General features: G+C 41.5%; 1 protein-coding gene across 8 annotated transcripts in view; it reads left to right on the top strand.

Moving 5' to 3' along the window:
* Positions 1 to 12,349, top strand: part of SLC8A1 (solute carrier family 8 member A1) — a 342,233-nt gene that overhangs the window by 65,356 nt on the left and 264,528 nt on the right. For all 8 annotated transcript variants that reach the window (XM_020794736.3, XM_072988572.2, XM_072988587.2 and 5 more), the window contains exon 2: positions 6,474 to 8,307. In XM_020794736.3, the coding sequence (XP_020650395.3) occupies positions 6,512 to 8,307 (1,796 nt within the window). In that variant the 5' untranslated portion in view covers positions 6,474 to 6,511. The remainder of the gene's footprint in view (positions 1 to 6,473; positions 8,308 to 12,349) is intronic.

Here is a 12,349-nt window from a genome sequence, read left to right as displayed (position 1 = left end):
TAGCAGACAACTGCAATTGGTAAGGAAAGACAGATCAGTGCATAAAAGTCAAACCACTTTAAAGTGTAACATTGATAGGAATTATGTCATTTGCTATGTTTCTGACTCCCCATCCACAATGGCTTTGCTGCACCTGTTTTTCTCTATGTGGAGCTCTGGGGATGGAAGTAGACTCTCCAGAAAAAGAAAAGCAGGAACAGAATAGTTTTGACCAATCTGTCCAATTTTTTTCCTTCCCCAACTCTCTGTGAACATGCCAAAGCTTCTATGTTATGTTCAATCCGCATAACACAGGTTGTATCTTGGCATGCACCAGAAGCTTCAGATGAATCTTTCAGGAATGCTGTTGCTAGATTCTAGAATGTTGCAGAGTTTATGAAAGCAGCTTGTAATCGGAACAGTTACAGAAGACATTCATCCAGACCAATTGCCTCGCTGCATGGTAGTCACAATCATGCAACTGCACCAATACCAGCTGTCTCACTAGACTGTATCCACAGTCATCCACCCTCCAGATTTCTACCACAAAGACATCAGCATCAAGATCATGCTACCAAAGCTTCCACAGATCAATACACCACCACCACAACAACCCCAAACACACAATAGGAGTGAGTGAGTAGGCAACTTGGATGTGTGAAAGAATATTCCGATCTGTTTTGGATACTCTGGAGATCATAAGGAAGGATTCAAATGGTGAGCTTCTATCAATGAAACAAGTGAACCAGCAGGGTTCTTTTCTTGTAGGTCTCCATGTGCCTATAAAACCATTTCTGAAATTTTGGAGATCTCTGGGTGTGTGTGTGTGGAAGCATGGAGAACTGAAATAGTGGGGAAAGAGTAAAAGATGGTGTGGTGGTTTCCTGTGCTTTTCTTAAAAAAGAAAAAAGAAATGCCTTTGGCAAGGGCAAGGTATCCCAAGTAACTTGCTGAGTCTGAGCCTTAATCATTGCCTCAACCCACATACTGTATTCATCTCATGTGGATCTGTCCGCTATCTCCTACGCTTAATACGCCTATGCTGCTGTGGTAAAGGAGGACCTGTTCACAGACTTGTCATCCCTCCCCCAGTCTCCCGCTCATTTTGTAGCTCTGGTCCCATCAAAAATGTTCTCTCCCCAACAGCAGTAGCAGCAGCTACAGACCTGGGTAAAGTGCGGCCCTCCAGATGTTCCTAAACTGCAAATCCCAACATTCCTCACTGTGTGGGCTAGGCCCAACTCTCCTTACACTATTAGCTGAGTGGGCTAGGCCCAAATCTCCTCACTATTGGCTGTGTGGGCTAGGAATTATGGGAGTTGCAGTTCAACAACATCTGGAGGGCCACATTTTGCCCACCCCTGATGATGATTTGCTTTTCCCATAAGGCTACAGTAGCAAAGACTCATTTTAAAACCGTGATGGAACCCCTTACTGTTTTTAATACCCACATATTTTTCAAAACTATAAAAGTGCCAGTCTGGCCAGTTAGATTTTCATGTTTCAAAAAGAACTTGGTTGTCCCCCTCCCCCCATTTTTGGCAGTTTTGCATCCCACAGATAATTCCAGAAAATTCCAGAGCTTGGAAAAGTACATTGTTTGGATTGCAACTCCAGGAACCTCTAGTCAAGTTGGCCATGGGATTCTGGAATTACAGCTCAAAAAACAAAAACGAACAGCTCTAAGCTCCTGGACCCATTGAGGTCTGTTTGTTTGCAACATTAAAAAGTACTTTGCAAAGTCACATTTTGTGAAAATAGTAGGTCCCAGAGATAGCATCTATGAACATCTCATCCTGTGGTCAAGCAAAGGAAATGAATGGTTTCTTTTTCATCAGCATAATAGTCTTTATAATACCCTGCTTCCTTGAAAATAAGCCCTAACCTAAAAATAAGCCCTAGTATGATTTTTCAGGATGGTCGTAATATAAGCCCTACCCCCAAAATATGCCCCAGTTAAGTGAATGCCCATCCTCCACCCTTGTGCATCAACCAGAAGAAGATTTGACTGTATTTGAATAAATGTAGATGGTTGTACATGAAAAAAACAAAACATCCCCTGAAAATAAGCCCTAATGTGTTTTTGGAGCAAACATTAATATAAGACCCTGTCTTATTTTCAGGGAAACACAGTATGTGCAGCACAAATACTGGTGGCACTCAAACAGATGGCAAGAAACACAACTCCACACCTATTTTCTGAGGGTTGTTAGAAAAATAAAATCTTTGGGGGGAGCATTTGAGTGACTTTTGTGAAGACCCCTTTTTCCCCAACAATTTTAGCAGGTAATTTCTGGCTGCGATTTGTATTGGCTTGTTTTCTCTAGTCGTTTTAAATCTAATTTTTACACTGGTTACTGTTCCTTCTGTCCTTTAAAATATTTTTTTTTCAAAATTCACCATCAGGTTTATGATTAATGTAAACACTTTCGATGTTTTAATAAGAAAAGGGGTATGTAAATACTTTAGATGGACTGATTAAAATCCTGTTACTTACGTTCTCTCATGTGAGCCAAATGGTTTAAATCTCAGTGCTGAAGTGCTGTTAGCTGAGGAGCTAATGCCTATATTCCTTCTCCTGCATGAATTGTGTGACCTGGTACGTAACCCCCCTAAACACTCGGAAAGGTTAGTGAGAATTGACTCACATTCTTATGTATACTGATAAAGGTACCCTGAGAACGCAGTGATGATTGACAGAGAGAGACATATTGGTTAGGGTGGTTTCCTCACTGAAGATGTTGGGTGTGAAGAAAGGAAATTCAATGTGAGGGATAAGGTGACCACAATCTTGTTGTGAAGCTATGTGACAGAAAGGCAATGGTGTTAACAACATTAACAACAGTATGCTGCTGCGAGTTACACCATTACACTGATATCTGTGTGACTCTGCAAAAGGATTTTGACCAATGTTTTAAAAAAATCAAGAATGCTACCATGTTACTGTATTATAACTGTGTGATAGTGGAACTATGTTACAGTGGTGCCTCACTTAGCGATGTTAATCCGTTCCGGGAAAAACATTGCGAAGTGATTTAATCGCTAAGCGATATTAAAAAGCCCATGGGAACGTATTAAAACGTGTTTAATACGTTCCTATGGGCTAAGAACTTACTTAAAGCGAAATTCCTTCATAGCGGCGGCCATTTTGGAACTGCCAATCAGCTGTTTAAAAAAGTTCGCTTTGCCATGATCGCTTCCCCGCGATCATGGCAAAGCGAATTTTAGCCATAGGGGCCATCGCTAAGCGATCATTCCAGCGATGGCCAAAAGTCCATCACAAAGCGATTTCATCGTTCAATGGAGCAATCGCTAAGCGAGGCACCACTGTATTGTGCAGCAGAGCAAATCAGCATTCTAGAAGGCAATTCTAAAAATAGAAGTGGGCCAAAAAATTATAACTTTGAAACTAGAGTCCAGATTGCCACCAAATCTGGCACAAGTGGAGCAGATAGTTTGCACCTGCGCTGTGCTTACTTTGAGGAAGTTTGGGCAAATGATTTTTGAGTTATGATTTTTTAAGTAGTAAAACTCTTCTCACTCCCCCTGTCAAGGAGGCATCCTTCAGTCTCGAGAGACTATGGTAACGTGCTCTGTATGGAGAACTTGGAACAGCGTCTAGTTTTTTGATGGTGTACGTGAAGCTGGATTGTCCTCTCCAGGGCACGAAGCCTGGGTAAAATAACGGAGTCCCGGAGGCAGTTTGTGTCATTCTGTCAACTCCTGCGATGTCGCTGAAACCAGTTGTATTGGCTCTTGCCTTTCCATTGGACTATTTCAGCGATGTGGAGAGGGGGAATTTGCTGGCTGGGTAACAGCCTATCCTCCCTCCCCCTAATGTTTCAGGAATAGGTGACCCTACACATCCACTGGGGGGGCATGGTGGCGCTGTGGGTTAAACCTCAGAAGCTTCTGTGCTGCAAGGTCAGAAGACCAGCAGTCGTAAGATCGAATCCACGTGACGGAGTGAGCTCCCGCCACTTGTCCCAGCTCCTGCCAACCTAGCAGTTCAAAAGCATGCAAATACGAGTAAATAAATAGGGACCACTACGGTGGGAAGGTAACGGCGTTCCGTGTCTAGTCGTGCTGACCATGTGACCATAGAAACTATCTATGGACAAACGCTGGCTCTATGGCTTGGAGATGGGGATGAGCACCGTTCCTTAGAGTTGGACACAACTGGACTAAATGTCACGGGGAACCTTTACCTTTACCTTACACATCCACTACCATTCACACTTGTTGAAAAATAGCTATGACCATTGCTTAGGGTGAGAACTGGTTAACTGAGGGGGGGAAAGAGTTGACTTCTGGAATTTCTCCTTGCTTGGTGGCACTTTGTGAACAGTAGTGAGCACGAGAGGGTATTCTGTAGGTTATCCTGAGTGCTGCCGTTGGTGTGCAGCAATATTGGGCCATTTCCTGGCATTTTGAATTGTGGACACAGAAGCACAATATGCCACATTCATAAACCAGAGGGCTTTAAAAAAAAAAAAAAACAGCTTTGCCTGAGGATGAAAGGGACGTGGTGGAGCTGCGGGCTAAACCGCAGAAGCCTTTGTGTGCTGCAGGGTCAGAAGATCAGCAGTTGTAAGATTGAATCCACGCAACGGAGTGAGCTCCCGTTGCTTTGTCCTAGCTCCTCACCAACCTAGTAGTTCGAAAGCATGTAAATGCAAGTAGATAAATAGGGACCATCTCGGTGGGAAGGTAAACAGCGTTCTGAATCTAAGTCGCACTGGCCCCGTGACAACGGAAACTGTCTTTGGCTCTACGGCTTGGGATGAGCACCACCCCCTAGAGTCGAACACGACTGACTAAAAAAAATGTCAAGGGGAACCTTTACACCTATGGAATCAGAAGTGAACAGTTAGAGTGAAGTGTTCCGTCAGCAATGTAACCATTCAGTTAGTCAATAATGAAGTAAATTAAGCAGTTATGTTAGTAATGTAGCTAGTTAACATTTCCAGAAGATATGATGCTTGCTTTTATGTAAGAACTGTAAGGAGATGGAAACATTTTATTCTTCCTAATTTACCAGAGTCTCTGAGTGAATGTATTAAAACAAATAAAATCCAGTTGAGGCAAATTAACAAATAAAGGGTGGTTTGCTAACAGAAATTGTAGGTCAGTCTGCTCTGTAGGTTCCTGACCAAATACATTTTTAATCTGCGGTGTTATCAGAATGAACGTTGATTATTATTAAGGCCACACTCAGTTTTCCTCATGCCAAACTCTGCCATCCCACCCGAGCACCAACTTCTTCATGAAGGCAGCAGGGTTGTGGTTTCTTAATCTCGTACATTGGCCTGTTGTTGTTTTGCCTACATGTTGCATGTGGCATCCTGGTCTTCTGTATTTGTTGAGATAAATTACATTGCATGAGCTACAGATGATGTTTTGTTTTGTTTTATAGAATAGGTCCTGCCAGTCACAGTACTGGTAAAACTCTCTCTCTCTCTCTCTCAGAAGTTGCTGGTGGTAATTTTCCGATAGGAAAGTCTCCTCCATGCTGTCATTCTCAAAGGCTTCCCCAAGGAAAAAGTGGCCTGTAAGCAGCCTTGGAACCTGAAGAGAGGGAATAGGAAGTTTTGAATTAAATTAAAACAAAGAGTAATGCTACTGGGTGATGAGACCATCCTCTTAGGGTTGTGCAACAGGATTTTGGCCTCTGGGTTCTAAACACAGGGTAACTGTAACATGTAATTTGGCCCCCAGTCTTTCAAATTGTTATTCTGATGGGTAGCTTTCTGAGATGCATTATTTAGCTCAGTGGTTCCCAACCTTTGGTAAGTCTAAATCTGTTTATAATTTTAGAACTGCAAAGTTGGAATGGACTCAAGGATCGAGTCCAGGCCCTGTCAAGGGGGCACAGCAGGGCATTGAACCCCCAAAGCTCTGGTTCCTCGTCCAGATACCTAAACCACTGAGCTATCTAGCAGTATCTAGGTGTTCTTGGACTGCACATCCCAGAAGCCCTCAGCGCTAACTGTGTTGGCCAGAATTTCTGGCTATTGCAGTCCAATAACATCTGAGTTATCCAAGGTTGGGAACCATAGTTTTCACTCACCCAGTGGCATGTAGGCAGAGGTGGAAGATTTATATGATCTGAAGAGAAACCTTGTTATTTTTACGTCGCATGTACTGAAGGTTTAGAAAATATCTTACTCTTGTTTTTATTTTAAGAAAAAGGTGCACTTCAGTAAAGTTCTACTTGCACTTTCAAAAGTTAATGTTAATTCATGAAAGGTTAGGGTTTTTTTAATAAATATGTGGTCTATGCTGCTTATTACTCTCATTTGAATGCCAGTTCAACTGCAAATTATTAGGGGGTAGCAAACCTGCTGATTTCATGATGTAAGCATAACCAAGTCAAAAAATGTATCTCATTCATAGCAAGTGATATGTCAGCAAATAGGATGTGATGATGTGCAGAAAGACAAATGCATAAATTTCAATTTGAATAACATATTTTACATTTTCATTTTCTGCAGGTTAGAAAACATTGGGAAATTGGTCTGAAAAAACAATCATGATGGGATTAAAGAAGCCAACAGCCCTTCCTAGCAGTCTTCATCTTTCAGGTATTATATTGTTACTGTTGCTCATGGGCAAAGTACACTCAGAACACCAAACTGAAGATAACAGCACCAGAAATCTAGAATGTACTGGTACCTACATCTGCAAGAAAGGAGTGATTTTGCCAATCTGGGAACCTCAAGACCCTTCATTTGGAGATAAAATAGCAAGAGCTACTGTATACTTTGTGGCCATGGTCTACATGTTTCTAGGAGTGTCCATTATAGCTGACCGCTTCATGTCATCAATAGAAGTTATTACATCTCAGGAAAGAGAGATCACGATCAAGAAACCCAATGGTGAAACCACTAAGACAACAGTTAGAATTTGGAACGAGACTGTTTCCAACCTAACACTGATGGCCTTGGGCTCTTCTGCTCCTGAAATCCTCCTGTCTGTAATTGAAGTGTGTGGCCATGGCTTTACTGCAGGGGACCTTGGCCCAAGTACCATTGTAGGAAGTGCTGCCTTTAACATGTTTGTCATCATAGCACTTTGTGTTTATGTTGTCCCTGATGGGGAAATCAGGAAGATCAAGCATCTCCGTGTGTTCTTTGTCACTGCAGCTTGGAGCATCTTTGCCTACACTTGGCTTTACCTAATTTTGTCCGTCATATCACCGGGGATAGTAGAAGTCTGGGAAGGCTTGCTCACCTTTTTCTTTTTCCCAATCTGTGTGGTGTTTGCATGGGTTGCTGACAGACGGCTCTTGTTTTACAAGTACGTCTACAAGAAGTACAGGGCTGGCAAGCAGAGGGGCATGATCATCGAACATGAAGGTGAGGGGCCACAATCCAAAGCTGACATTGAAATGGATGGGAAAGTCGTTAATTCCCATGTGGAAAGTTTCTTAGATGGTACTCTGGTCTTAGAGGTGGATGAGAAGGATCAAGATGATGAAGAAGCAAGGAGAGAAATGGCTAGAATCCTTAAAGAGCTCAAACAGAAGCATCCAGACAAAGAAATTGAACAGTTGATAGAACTAGCTAACTATCAGGTTCTGAGCCAGCAGCAAAAGAGCCGAGCCTTTTACCGTATTCAGGCTACTCGCTTAATGACTGGAGCTGGCAATATACTGAAGAGACACGCAGCTGATCAAGCAAGGAAAGCGGTCAGCATGCATGAGGTCAACTGTGAAGTCACAGATAGCGACCCTGTCAGTAAGGTCTATTTTGAGCAAAGCACCTACCAGTGCCTTGAGAACTGTGGTACGGTAGCCCTAACTATTGCCCGCCGTGGTGGTGATTTGTCCAAAACTGTGTCTGTTGACTTCAGAACAGAAGATGGAACTGCCAACGCAGGTTCTGATTATGAATTCACTGAAGGGACTGTGGTATTTAAACCAGGTGAGACACAGAAAGAAATCCGGGTTGGCATAATTGACGATGATATATTTGAGGAAGATGAGAATTTCCTCGTTCACCTTAGCAATGTGAAGGTGTCCTCTGAGGAGTCTGAAGAAGAACTTCTAGAGGCCAATCATGTTACAACAGTAGCTTGCTTGGGATCCCCTGCTACAGCCACAGTCACTATTTTTGACGATGATCATGCTGGCATATTTACTTTTGAAGAGCCAGTGACTCACGTAAGTGAAAGTGTTGGGACCATGGAGGTGAAAGTGCTACGGACATCTGGAGCCCGAGGAAATGTTATTGTGCCCTACAAAACAATTGAAGGCACAGCCAAAGGAGGTGGAGAGGACTTTGAAGATACTTGTGGGGAGCTTGAGTTTCAGAACGATGAGATTGTGTAAGTACTCCTTTGTGACTTGCCAACAGTGTGAAAATGTTTGCAAACATATCTGGTAAAATATCCTATCCAAGCTCTTCTGTTGTTCATGCTATATCACATGTTGGATTCTCTTGTAAGTGGCATAAGCTAAAAACGTGACAGACTTTAGATGCAGAGTGTGTCTACCATGCAGATTTTAAAGGTGATGCAAAACCATGTGCATGTGAGAGAGTGTTACTGAAAAGTGTATATATAGGAACAGTAGCCTGGGTTGCAGAAGAAGTCCACATGGGTACACTGATATTCCCATTTTGGGTATAATCACCATTTTGGATGTTCCAGTGATGAATGGCATAGAATAGTCAATTCTAGGAAAGTTGTTTCTTTTGGAAAGGAACTCCTGGAACCCCCCCCCCCCAGCTGTGGCCATGCTGGCTGGGAGATTCTGGGAGCTGTAAACTAGAACAAGAAAGAAATCAAGTGATGTTTCTGCTTTGGAGCAGATCCTATGCAGAAGTTGTGATACGCTTTTCTAATGCCTTCAGCTCATCTTGTAAGGTCTTCTTAGAGGTTTGTGGGGATGGGCATGCTGCTTTCTTTGCAAGAAAAAAAAGGCTGCCTGCAACTAATAAACACAGTTAGATTGCAAGTTCAGAGAAGGTTGTCATTAGCCTTTGTGACATTGTGAAATATTTATGCTGTGTACTTTCAAGTTAATGTTGCCATGTGGGGGAAAGTCCAATTAGGCAATGCACCCAGGTTTGACAGTTTACAAATGGGAAAGCCTTTAGAAAGGAAACATCGCTGATAAGCATTTCCTGGCAGCTGGGACTGGATTTTTGTTTTCTCTTTCTCTCTCTCTCTCTCTCTCTCTCTCTACTGTATATATATATATATATATATATATATATTTCTAGGCTTTCTTCTCTTTTCTTCACTTCACTTCTCTTCATTTGCAACTGTCTTTGTCTTTCTTATTGTACAGTAAAAGGCAGTTACTGTAAATAAAAGAATTGTAGTATTGTTGAAGTAAAAATGGCTGAAACAAGAGATTGGAAATATTGAGAGGTTATGATGAGCATGGTAATTAAATTGAAGCTTCTTGCCCCCATTAGGTTTACTTACTTTGCACCTAGTTCCACTTTCATTCCATATATTGGACACCACGTTTTAAATGGGATATGACAAGTTTAGACATGCTCCACATGACATATGCTCTATTTCAATAGTATGTATGATGCATTGATATTGTACAAAGAAGATGAAGTTAAGTGAGGCCGGTACAGTTTTTGTGCCAGTAAAGGCATTTAGCTATAGCCTGGACCTATGTAACTAATAATCATTAGATATTTTTTTCTTGAATTAAAGTGTGATACATTGGTGAAACTTGGATCAATCAGCTTCAACTAGGAATTTAGTGTTACCTTTCCATATGCTTCAGCTTGAATTGTTTGGAGAACATAAAAAAGAACTAAGCAGAGTACAAAAGTTAACAGGGAGAAAACCTTGGTGCAAAACATATCAAATTGTGATATACTACATTATACGGTATACATTTTTAAGAAGATTCTGCAGATATGTGAAAAGAAAGTATATGTGTAAAACACATCCCATTTTGTGATACACTGAGGGATGTCACAAAGGCAGAATGACACCATTAAGCAAGCAGTCTTTGATCTTAGAACTGACCAGCTGCTGCAGTGGACCAGTGCAGAAGAAGATTTCTGATCTTTTACCAGATATAAGCTATGAAAGATAAGAATTAACTTTTAAATCCACCTTCATAAATTTTGCAAGGAGGAAGGGAAGAAGAAAAGAGGGGAACTTAACAAATTATTAACATTCTCATCATTATCATATGTCAGAATTATGGGGGTGGGGTTGCTGGCTTTAAAAGAATGCAAATTGTACCCATTAAAACATTCTAGAGCAAGTGCAAAGAAATAACTTGAGTAGGAAAGTGGGGAGCAAAATAATATCAGTTTGTTATTCTGAGGTGATATGTTGAATCCAGACTATTTGCTTAAATCTTGTTTACTTCTCTGAGAGCCGGTAGCATTGTTATGATTAAGAGGCTGTCTTATTCCATGTGTAGACATTTGCCTTTCTGTTTCAGTATTGTCTACATTTATTAGGAGTGAGTCTCCTGACCCAGGATTGGTCTCCTGACCCATCTGGAGATGAACCTTGGGCTTGTTGAGTACAAAGCATGTTCTCTGCCACTGAACTGCAGCTCCTATTGAGCTACTGACTTAATCACATTTCCACTCCATTTACATATAAAGAAGAATGTGAGTGAGTGAGTGAGAGAGAGAGAGAGAGAGAGAGAGAGAGAGAGAGAGAGGAGAGATCTCAGCAGTAAAACTTATGAATAGGGATATTACTGAAGTCACAACTGACTAATGGTGAATCTAATAGAATTTTCAGCAGGTGTGAGATGTTCAAGGAGTCATTATTCCAAAGTTTCCATAGCCTAGTGGAGATTTGGACCCAGACCTCCTGAATCTTAGTCCCATAGTCTTATCCTCTTACATTACATTGACTCTCATGAATCAGTGAGAAATACTGAATTCCCCTCCGCTCCCCGTGTTATTAAGGTAAGACTCTTGGATTTAAAGAGGGAAAGAGATGATATGAAAATCAGCACATTTTTTTCTGCCACTGAGAGTTCAGCATGCATGGCTTTTTGTTTCCAACATTAGGTAACTGTTTGAAAATGTTTGCCTTGCCAACAAATCATTATTTTTGGAAGACTATACAGTGATTATGAGCCTGAAACTCATTCATCGGGTCAGCTCATTAGCTGTGATCTGAGGCTGACATGGCTAATTTTAGAACCATATAGAATATTATAACTACACAGTGTAGATCTGATTGAAACATTTCCTAGTTTATATATTCAGGCACCCACACGTACACTCATGCACACATGTGTGCAAGAATAGTAGATCTCTTGAGGTAACCTTGTAAAAGAGTTACTCTGTATTTTACAGGTTGATGTAAAACTGCTTCCATGATCAGAAATCTAAAACATGAGCACCAGAGCTTAGAAAGGGCAGTGAATGAAAATGTTCTTTAAAAAAAGAAAAGAAAAGAAAGAAAGCAGTATCAAAGGTCTAAAGTTAGAACCGTGGCCTAATTTTTAAAGGTGCTGTGAGCCAAGAACTTTTGGTTAAAAATCAATAGGACTGTTGGGCGCTCAGTTCTTCTGAAAACGATCCTCTTTAGCCTCTAACATGCACTTCCTCAGGGCCCAATTATAGAAATCAAAGTTGCCTCATCATGTCTACAGAGGCTTTCCCATACTTCACAGCATGTTTTATGGTGCTTCCTCTTCCCTATGGTATATGGAAACCGCTTCAGGGTAGGAAGTGAATGCTGTTGTTTTACAGTAGCCTTTGTCTACTCTGTGCGTCCCACATGTGTCATTCTACGACTCCCATCATTCCTAGAATGCATAGCCATTGGCTGTGGGAATGATGGGTGCTGTGGTCCTGCAGATTTGAAGGGGACCAAATCTGAGAAAAGCTGCTTTTTTTACAAGGACATACTGTACCCTTCCACTCTGAAGACATGCATTCAGGCATCTGTCCCTGCTGCTACCAGGATTTTCTTTCTGTAGTGTATCTGTCCATTCTTCCATAATGCTGCTGCTGATAATGACCGTGAGCATGAAAAAAGAATAGTGTAATACTATATTGGAATTGAGGAATGAGATGCTTCATGGTGACATAGCTCTACAATCCATTCGGCTCTGTGCACTGTGCATTTCTGCCAAAATCCTGTATGCTAATTTTTTTCCTCCCCCAGGTGAGTTCAGCTCTGGAAAAGAAGAGTCCATTGGAGCTTCATGAGCCCCAGTGTGAAGTAGTGGATAGAATGATGGAGTAGGACTGCTGGGTTTTTATTCCTGCTCAGCTATGGAAACTCACAGGGGTGGGGGTGGGTGGAATGGGTAAAACCATTCCATAACTATTTTTCTTACTTTGAAAGCTCTGTCGGGGTTGGCATAATTTGGTTCCTACTTACTTACTTACTTACTTACTTACTTACTTACTTA

The sequence above is a fragment of the Pogona vitticeps genome, chromosome 1 (assembly GCF_051106095.1).
Source record: "Pogona vitticeps strain Pit_001003342236 chromosome 1, PviZW2.1, whole genome shotgun sequence".
Lineage (NCBI taxonomy): Eukaryota > Metazoa > Chordata > Lepidosauria > Squamata > Agamidae > Pogona > Pogona vitticeps.
This window is presented reverse-complemented; position numbering and strand designations above follow the sequence as displayed.